Consider the following 9,321-nt stretch of genomic DNA (forward strand, 5'->3'; position numbering starts at 1 on the left):
AAAACTCATGTTTTACGAGTTTCAATGAAGGCATCAAAATGAAACACATTCTTAGCTTACGGAGACAAGAAGTTAGCTTTTAAAAGGTATCATTCTAGTATCATATACAACTACTTGTAATCCAGACCGAATTCGGCGGTTCTTTGAGACAACAAATCTTGAGCGTTTACTTTAGTAAATTCAAATTCTTGGCGATGTAATATTTTCGAAATAAGCTTTATTACAAAAATACGAAAGTACAAATATAATGCACCATAAGTGTGATTTAAAGAAAAAAAACTGTAATAACAAGACAAAATAGAGTCAGCCTGGAGTAAACAGTTCAACCGAAAACTGTCAAAATCACTGTAATTCTCTCCATTTCATTTGTCGGGAACGTTGATTTGAAGGGCTAATTGGTGGTTGTCATAGTAACGAGTGGGTCTAACGATGGTTTTAAGTGAGTCAGGCAATGCTGGCACCGGTGTAATAAAATGCTGTGACACTGAATAATAGATACGCAAAAGGATTTGTGGAGATAATCTGAAGCAAAAACCCCGTCATTAAGATAAATAACAAGGCACGGGCTTGCAAGAATTGCTTGACGTTGGAACAGGTAAAGACGTAAGCTGGAGACAATGACGGCACACTGTTACAGGAAAGCAAATGCTATAATGTTACTGTTACACATCGTTGTAGCTGTTCATATTTGTAGAATTGGTTACGTGAAAGGGTGAGTATGATATAGCTATTTATATAATCTTAAGACCTGCTTAACAAGCTTGTGCATTATGGAAGGGTTAATTTGATATTATCTATCGAGGTCATTTGGTTCCAAGGGACCTGTAGGTGTTGATACAATGCAATCTCAATTTATTCACTTACGCCTGTAAGTAGCAGCGGCGACATTTTGCCAGGAAAAATCCGACAAACTGTTACTTATTCGTGATCTGTGATATACGGCTATACACAGTCTCCTAGCTTATTCAATGGATTATCATCTAACACTTGTTTTATTATCTTTGTTGTTTTTCAAACCAGTTTTACCGAGGTACGTGGCAATATTTGAAAATTTTAACGAAAGAGGAAGTTTTTTTTAGGGTTTTAGGATCATACAATTTCTCAAACGTGAACATATTTAAACACATATGTTTTAAATGCCAATAAGACTGAATGTACTTCTTGTTGAAAACTTGAATCCTCCCATGCAGTCTAGGAGGTTGCCGGTAATTACTAGTATATATTCAATGAACACCGCGTCGAAGACGTTTACTACTATTTCCGAGAAATTCATTTTCTTAGCAAGCAAGCAAACAAACTGATTTCCACCTTACAAGAATCCTCACAAAAGTCAAAGTATACATAGTGATATTCATTTGTTTGATAACTTGGCAATAATTTGACAGATAAAAATGCTGTATGCTTCATAGTCAAGATATAACGCATATAATTATAACTTCGATATACGTTGTAATGTTCTATCAATTCTAATATACATCAATGCATACACAAGAAGATAACAATTGTAAGATACATCTAAAGTTACGCTCACAATCATGCTTTAAGTTTTCTATCTACGAATGATTCCAAGTGAAACAACGATATGAATATATGTATATTGAAAGAAGTACTATCACACCCTAGAGTCACAACTAGTCGGTCGAATATCAAAAGATATCAAAAGGATGCCGTATAAAACACCTGTAGGTAAAAGGTGAAAGGGAAGATGGTTACCCTAATTAGAAAAAAAATCAATGAACAACACTTTTGAATACTCTGTGGTTGAGAAAAACGTAAAATGATGCACAGACAGACTCAATGGTTCTGGAAAAAGATTTTAAAAAATGATGTATGCTGAACCAGTGATAAGAAGACGCCAGGATTTCGTTAATCATCTACCATCGCTCAATTTAAGATGACGTGTCTGACCGTTCTGAAAGAATGGGTTGATTTTCTTTGATATTGCTATTGCTTGGGGAATTATCTTTTGTCCATGGGATTAATTCTATGTTTAATATTGTTTGTGATGATAGTTATCGAATGTCACACAAAGTTATTTGAAATCAACTCGAAGTGGTTCTTTTGATATTGCCGACGATGAATGTAATCTTTTCGATTATACTTTTACCCTCAGGACATGTATCTGCAATGACACATCGGAAGTACCGTATAATGAGGCCGAAACGTTACTGCAACAACCTTTCAAGTAAGTAGCAAACATCAAAAATATATTATATATTATATATTATATATTATATATTATATATTATATATTATATATCTACTATGTGAGAGTTGGTAAATTATATAAATATTTAAAATATTAGCAGCGTTGTAACAGTGTTCTCTTTTAAATTACTATGATAATAATTTTTGCGGAAAGACCGATATTTCTCTCAGACATGTTTGATCGTCAACTCAACTAATCAACTAAATAAAAATATTAATATCATGAGTAGGATCGTCATAGAAGACACAGCTCCATAAATACTTGCATTGTAGATTTTTAGATATGCAGTAAAATATTGATTTTTTGACCACATATATTGTCGCTATTCACCTCTGTGCCAAGTTTGAAAGAAATTGAATATTGTATGTCAAGAGAAATGACGTCTTATAGACGGACGTAACCCATTGTATTATCCCCCTCCGCCTTTGGGGGAGAGGGGGGTGGGGCTAAAATATAGCTTTATTCGTATCAGAAATTTAAAACCATATTTGGCAAAACAACTGTTAACGTTCTTAATGAGATGAATAACCTTTATACTACAATACTACAATATCTGGGATGTCAAAGATCGGAATATGGCAGTAGTACAGAAGGTTTCTGTGTGTTTTCCATGACATTTTGGAAAATGGTTATGGCTTCAAGATAGTATGGATTACCGAATTGTGGTGATTCAGAAAAAGATAAAGGATGTTGACTCCAAATGGTGCCTATCTTCGGGCAAAAATCGCTGTAATATCCGTAGAGCTTTATAGATTTTAGGACCGCTGACGGAAACATGGTATTAAGGAATAAAAACCAACAGATCATATTTTCCATCAGTTAAAACATTTAATAGTAATCTTGCGATGGATGTGGTCGTCTCAGTGAAATAGTATTACTTCTTACAAATCTATAGCATAATATTTCCTTGTATTGTGACTCTGCTCATAATAGTCTTTTGATCAGAAATATCAACAAGAATACTGTTAACGTACTTGTCAACGTAATACGATCTGCCATGCTATATAATTGGTTCGAGCTGAAAAGCTACAACATAAATTTGTTTCATTAAACCACGTAACACCTTATGACATTTAGCTAGCGTATACCAAACGTCATGTCTTCATCACTTGTGAAGCTTAAAAGCGTAGGATGAGAATGGAATTAAATGTACTATGACAGGAAATTTAACCGAATACGAGAAAAGTGCATTTCATTAAGTATTTAATAGCGGTACGGGGATTGAAAAAGAATGAGGTTTATGACAAAAAAACCACCTGATTGTAATCCGATTTATACATCCAAGTCTTGGAGTATGATTTGTTATGTTTCCAGAGTTCTACTTATACCCCGTTTAGTTCACAAGACTACAGAATTAACATGTCTTACCCTTGTTAGGCTCGGTAACAGAAAAACACACGGGTAAATTTAATTCCCCACGATTCGCAATAAATTGAGATATTAATGTCTATTTTACAATGTGTTTTGTAGCCAAAAGGTGTAGGAAAGCCAGGTATTCTGTTTTTTTAATTTATACTAATTAAGCAGTGGTTAACTTTGCTTTTCAATATAAATGCTTGTCCCAAATCCCTTTTCTGTGACGAATTTCTCGATCTCCTCGTATTTTATTGTAATACAAGATTCATCTGCAGAATTATGTGTTGTTTGCTAACTGTTACTTGTTATGATTGACAAGGTCACGCGGATTTCAAGCCAATATAGTAAAAGTGTTGTCAGTTAAGCACGGATTTACTTTGTAAATCCCTCTTTGTCTTTCCCTATCTGCTACTGATTTCAGTGGGATTAAATCGTTATATCACCTGCTGCACAAACTTAAGAGTATGGCCTTGCAACGTATGGGGTTTAATAATATCTGTACATGTCAAAGACTGTGACAACGTTTTGACATTATCAGGGTATGGGCTAGTGTGTAGGGAAATAATTGGGATGTTTTTCTTGTACTTTTTCATCGAGCTGAATACGACCCACGTGACCACTTGGGTTGTTAACTCGTTCATAGACAGGACCTAATTACGGGTCTGGTTTAAAACAACACCAAGACGTTAAATGTTCCCAAATGAAAGTTACCAGACAAATACAAATACTAGTATAACTTTCCTCTTTTGGGAATAATGTTTTAGCTAGAAACGGATAAAAATATTGATATAACATTGTTTAAGGTCAAAGATCTGTCTTTATTGAACTTCCACAATCCGTGTTTGTTGGCAAAGGAGTGTGAATACTTGTAGCGAATGCAGATGGCATTTTTCATGTTTAGCCATACAATTAATATAAGTTGGAGAACATATTGTACATGGTTCCAACAATCACTAGGACAGTAAAATATAGTTACTTTGGAATGGTGACATGAAAACGAAGCCAACGTTTCGAGCTACTACGGACCTTTGATGGACGGACGTTAATGTCTCTCTCCGAACTGGCGCACATCAGACAGAGGAATCATATCATGAACAGGGACCAAGGATACCATATACCATCAACTTATGGACATACTATTCCGCCAGTTGGGAGAGAGGCATTAATTCTGAATAATTAAATCACTGGGTGAATCAATGTCCGTAGAAGACGGATCGAAACATCCATTCGTTTCCAAAGTGAATTTACCCTTCCAAAGTAACTATATTTTACAGTTCTAATATACGTTATTTGCATGCCATTGGAGTGAACATATTCTGTGCACCCTCTCAACAAATTATATTTTAATAAGACCATTATATAACTTATAAAGACTAGCATCTGTATCAATATTCTTGTCTATTCTTGTCATGTATCTGATGTATGTTAATGTACTAAACCCATAATTTCTGTGGTAAACTTGATGGCTTTTCAGTTGTTTCATCATAGATACATTTTTACAATGTATTTTGACTACTCCCGAAGTCATGAATAAAATGCGTTGAATCTTTTCTGAAATCATTTCTCAAACAGCGAAGATCAAGCTGGAAATGGTTTCCCGCCTTATACAATGTTATTAAACCATTTGATGACAACATATGACAGGCGTTTGAGACCAAACTTCGGTGGTAAGTCTGTAAACTAACATATAGTCCATATATTTGAACATTTCTCTTAGTCTCATTTGTTTTAAAGGAAGCAATCTATCATTTTATTCTACAAACAAGTAAATGTAGTCAATATGTAAGCATATGTTATGACGTGTTGAAAATTCACAGTTTCTCTACAATCCTGACATAAGTGCCAATATCTGGGTAAGTCCAAAACAAGACTTTGTGTGACTCAGTCATTTAGTTTGCCTAGTATATACAAAATGCTACATCATCTGATTACTAGATATGGTCTCCTGTGTATATCTTCATTAATAATAATAATAATAAAGCGAATTTATAATGCGCCTGTCCCCCGAAGAGCTCTAGGCGCAGACACAGAACTACTAAAAAAAACGAGAGGATACAGAAAAACAATTGAAAACATAGGAAGGATGCAGAGAGAAGTGAGTGAGTGAGATTTAAGACTGAAATAGGTGCAGAGTGGAAGGAGGACTTAGAGTGAGTGTGTCAAAGACTGTGAGGAAGACTGTTCCAAACAGAAGGAGCAGTGTGGGTGAAGGAACTCAATTCTTACCCAATTCTTTATCAGCTAAATTATAGGTCAATCTGTTCTCTATTTTACCGCGGCAGCAGGGAAGGAAGAGCTCTTTATACCTTTTGATATAACACATGGTTTTCTCGCACACTTCGCGCTTCAGTGATTGATCTTGATCACGTGGGATAGACTAGTATCACATATTAACCTACAGCGGGCGCTATTTGTTCTTTATACGCCCTCAAGACACTAGTACAGGAGCCTAGTGTTAATTATTGAGAGAAATCAAGTCTGTTACTTGCCAAAAATGGCAAGATTTGGTTTTCATACAGAGGAAGAACGTCAAACGTTTTGACGACAAGCATGCAAAGTAAACAAGACAAATAATTTGGTTTGCACAAGCAGCAGACCTAGGTGTTGCTACAAGTGTACCATAATTGTAGAGCTTTGCATAGTCTAGTTGATGTAGAATTTTATTATGATGACTAACAAGATGAAATACTCTATGATTTCGATAGTAGTAAAACTGTCATATTCTCTGTGATTCATGATAAACGTGTCCCAATATCTATATGGTTGAAGAATATGGCCCGGGGACGAGACAAAAAGAAAAGAAAAATAACCAATTTTATAACCCATGATCCCAAAAACAACTTTATAAGTTAAGATGTGTTTATTTTGATAATCTGGCCATAAAGACTTTGCGCCCAATTGCACCCACCTTTTGTTGGGGTTCGGGTCGAATATAATATTTTTCATAAACTAACAGTACTAGTCTAGGAAATAGGACTCGTTGAGGTAACACTAAGTTAAAGGTGTTCATCAAATATTGAAACGCTAGTATGCCTTCCTTTGCCAGGGTATTATATTATAACCAGGGCCATTATTTGGATATCGTCTTACTAATCTGGAATATTCACATTCGAGGCCGATTTCTGCCGAGAACGAGAGGGAAAGTAGCATTCTTGCTTTACATCTAAACGAAAAAAATCATACACAATTACTGAACACGGAACCCACGAGGAAAGGCCCTCAGAGACAGTCACTGATATACTTAGGCCTAACAAAAAAGATTGTGTGGTTCCGATTACGCTCAAATTTAGAATAGGTGGGTTGGGTAGATTTAGATTTTTGTTCCATATGTGAGTGTCTAGTTCAGTTAGTTATGTTTTCCGTTGTTTTCAATATGGTCTCTGTGATATTGGTTTCTTCTCAGCAGATGTACAACCATTACAGATTGGAAGTCGAGAACAGTTTTATATTGTTCGAACACGTAAAAAAGTTTAGGGTCGGTAGTGAAAAACTAGGTAGGGTCGGATAACCGGATTCAGTTTTTTAGGCCTTATAGAGAATTATCCAATATAAATTAAAGAAAAAATTATCATACAGGTATAAAATTAGTCTTTTCGTGGATAAAATTGGGATGGTAGTTGGTAAACACAGTTTACGGGTTAGACAGCCGCATTTTTCATTCAAGTAGCAGACAGTATTTTGTTATTTTCATACAGCGAATTCGTGTGAAAAAGAAACCTCATTTAAAGATGTAAGTAATTCGAAGTAAAATTAAAATAAGATGTCCTATTTCTTCTATTGTGAAAGGATCAATATTCTGTTCATTGCATGTAATGTTATTGGCATTTGCAACATTTATGGATGTAATGTAGTATTTTTTATTATTCTACAGGACCGCCTGTCCAGGTTCAATGTGACATGTACGTTAATAGTTTTGATTCCATCAGTGAAACCACCATGGTAAGATTAAATATTATACATTTGCATATGCTAAACACGATTTCCGTTTTGTTAAATATTATGTCACATTATTACACACACACACACACACACACACACACACACACACACATAGGCACACAAACAAACACAGAGACAGACAGACAGACACACACACACAGGCACACAAACAAACAAACAGACAGACAGACACACGCACACACACACACACAAACACACACACACACACACACACACACTCTCTCTCTCTCTCTCTCTCTCTCCCCCTCTCCCCCCAAGTTAGAAATTTCGTCTGTCAAAATATAAATCATAACCCCCACGTTTTCTGTTTATTAGTATCGGTTCATATAATTACAGTATCACGGGTATGAACATGACAAAGCTAAGAATCTTAAAATGCCGTCAGTTTCTTTGTAGCGTCAGATTTCACAACATATTACTGACAATTTTATTTTTCTGAAACACGTCTGAGTCAGACGAAGCAAAGTATACTTTACTACCTGTTGTTGGTGATTCATGCATACAAGATTACAATACGATCTAAGACTATTTGGATAGACTCTCTCTAAAACTTTTCAAACATGCATATTTACCTTGGGGCAAGTAGAATGTACTGCACATTACGTTTCTTTGGCAGATGATTTTCGTTGGTTGCCATGGCAACAGAATGGAATATGAAAGCCAATGTTGCATTTTTAAAATAACGTATTAATGTCTTCCCGACAGATTATGTACTCATCAAAACACATCATTACACTGACTTTTAGCTCGAGGTCAGATATACTGAGAAATTCGAGGCTTTGATGGTTGTTCGCTGGAGTGTAAATTTATCGATTCTTACACATACAAGAGTCTCTCTCCAACGTCTGCGGTACATCATTTATGACCATAACGTAATCGGGATTATGAAAAGACAGTTTGTGGGATTCTTCGTATTAAGAGCTATAGTATTTGCATATACGATGACTTTCTTGTTTCCATACATGCAGTACAACTGAGGTCGATTAGTACATGGAACTCAATCGGATTAAAATCTGATGTGGTGAAAACGGCTAGATGTCTTTAATTACCTCTATTTCCATCGTGGTGTGACATTTTTTTTTGTTCTGGGTGATCGCTGTAGGATGGCGGCGATCAGCCGGAACAAAACAAATGTCACAACACGATGGAAATGGAGATAAATAATGACATCTAGCCGCTTTCACCACATCAGATTTTAATCAGATTGCATGTAACTATCCATTGTTGGCCTTTATATTATATTATTACGCCTCACTGATGCCATAGACGCTGTCATTGGCTACAATGGGAACACGTGACATTCTGGAAAAAGGCGATGTTGCCCCGTATGTTTTGATGTGGTGACGGATCAACCCGTCCCATTTCAACTCGTCCCACTCAACTCGTCCAATTTTCAACTCGCCCCATTTTCAACTCGCCCCAACTCTTTACAATATAATTTACCTGTGCATATATGAAATCGAAGCTAGTAGTACTCAGTTTGGAGGGTCTGTGGTATCTCGTATTCCACTAATGAAGTACCACTTGCGCTGTAAACACATACCACAACACTTAGTTGCGTTAACTAGGGAGAGGAGACACGTCTCCAAAACCCGTACGCGCGGAAGTCGTAAGCGTGCCAGTCACTAATATTCTCTTTGGTTATTATCATTATTATTCTTATTTGGGTTGTAAACATTAAGCCCTAATGTGAAAAGTTATATTCCATGACTGAGGAAAGTTGTTGTGCTAGTATAAGTTCTAGATCTACCAAACACTTAGCCAAAACCCACACCACTTTCTGCTACGAAATGTTA

The 9,321-nt window shown here is 35.9% G+C and overlaps 1 protein-coding gene across 1 annotated transcript in view; it reads left to right on the top strand.

The window, feature by feature from the left end:
* The first annotated feature begins 617 nt into the window (after nt 1-617).
* Nucleotides 618-9,321, top strand: part of LOC144439298 (glycine receptor subunit alphaZ1-like) — a 14,141-nt gene continuing 5,437 nt past the window's right edge. The window contains exons 1-4 of the mRNA XM_078128577.1: nt 618-712; nt 2,114-2,185; nt 5,138-5,232; nt 7,437-7,504. Coding sequence (XP_077984703.1) covers nt 618-712; nt 2,114-2,185; nt 5,138-5,232; nt 7,437-7,504 — 330 coding nt within the window. The remainder of the gene's footprint in view (nt 713-2,113; nt 2,186-5,137; nt 5,233-7,436; nt 7,505-9,321) is intronic.

The sequence above is a fragment of the Glandiceps talaboti genome, chromosome 8 (genome assembly GCF_964340395.1).
Source record: "Glandiceps talaboti chromosome 8, keGlaTala1.1, whole genome shotgun sequence".
Classification (NCBI taxonomy): Eukaryota; Metazoa; Hemichordata; class Enteropneusta; family Spengelidae; genus Glandiceps; species Glandiceps talaboti.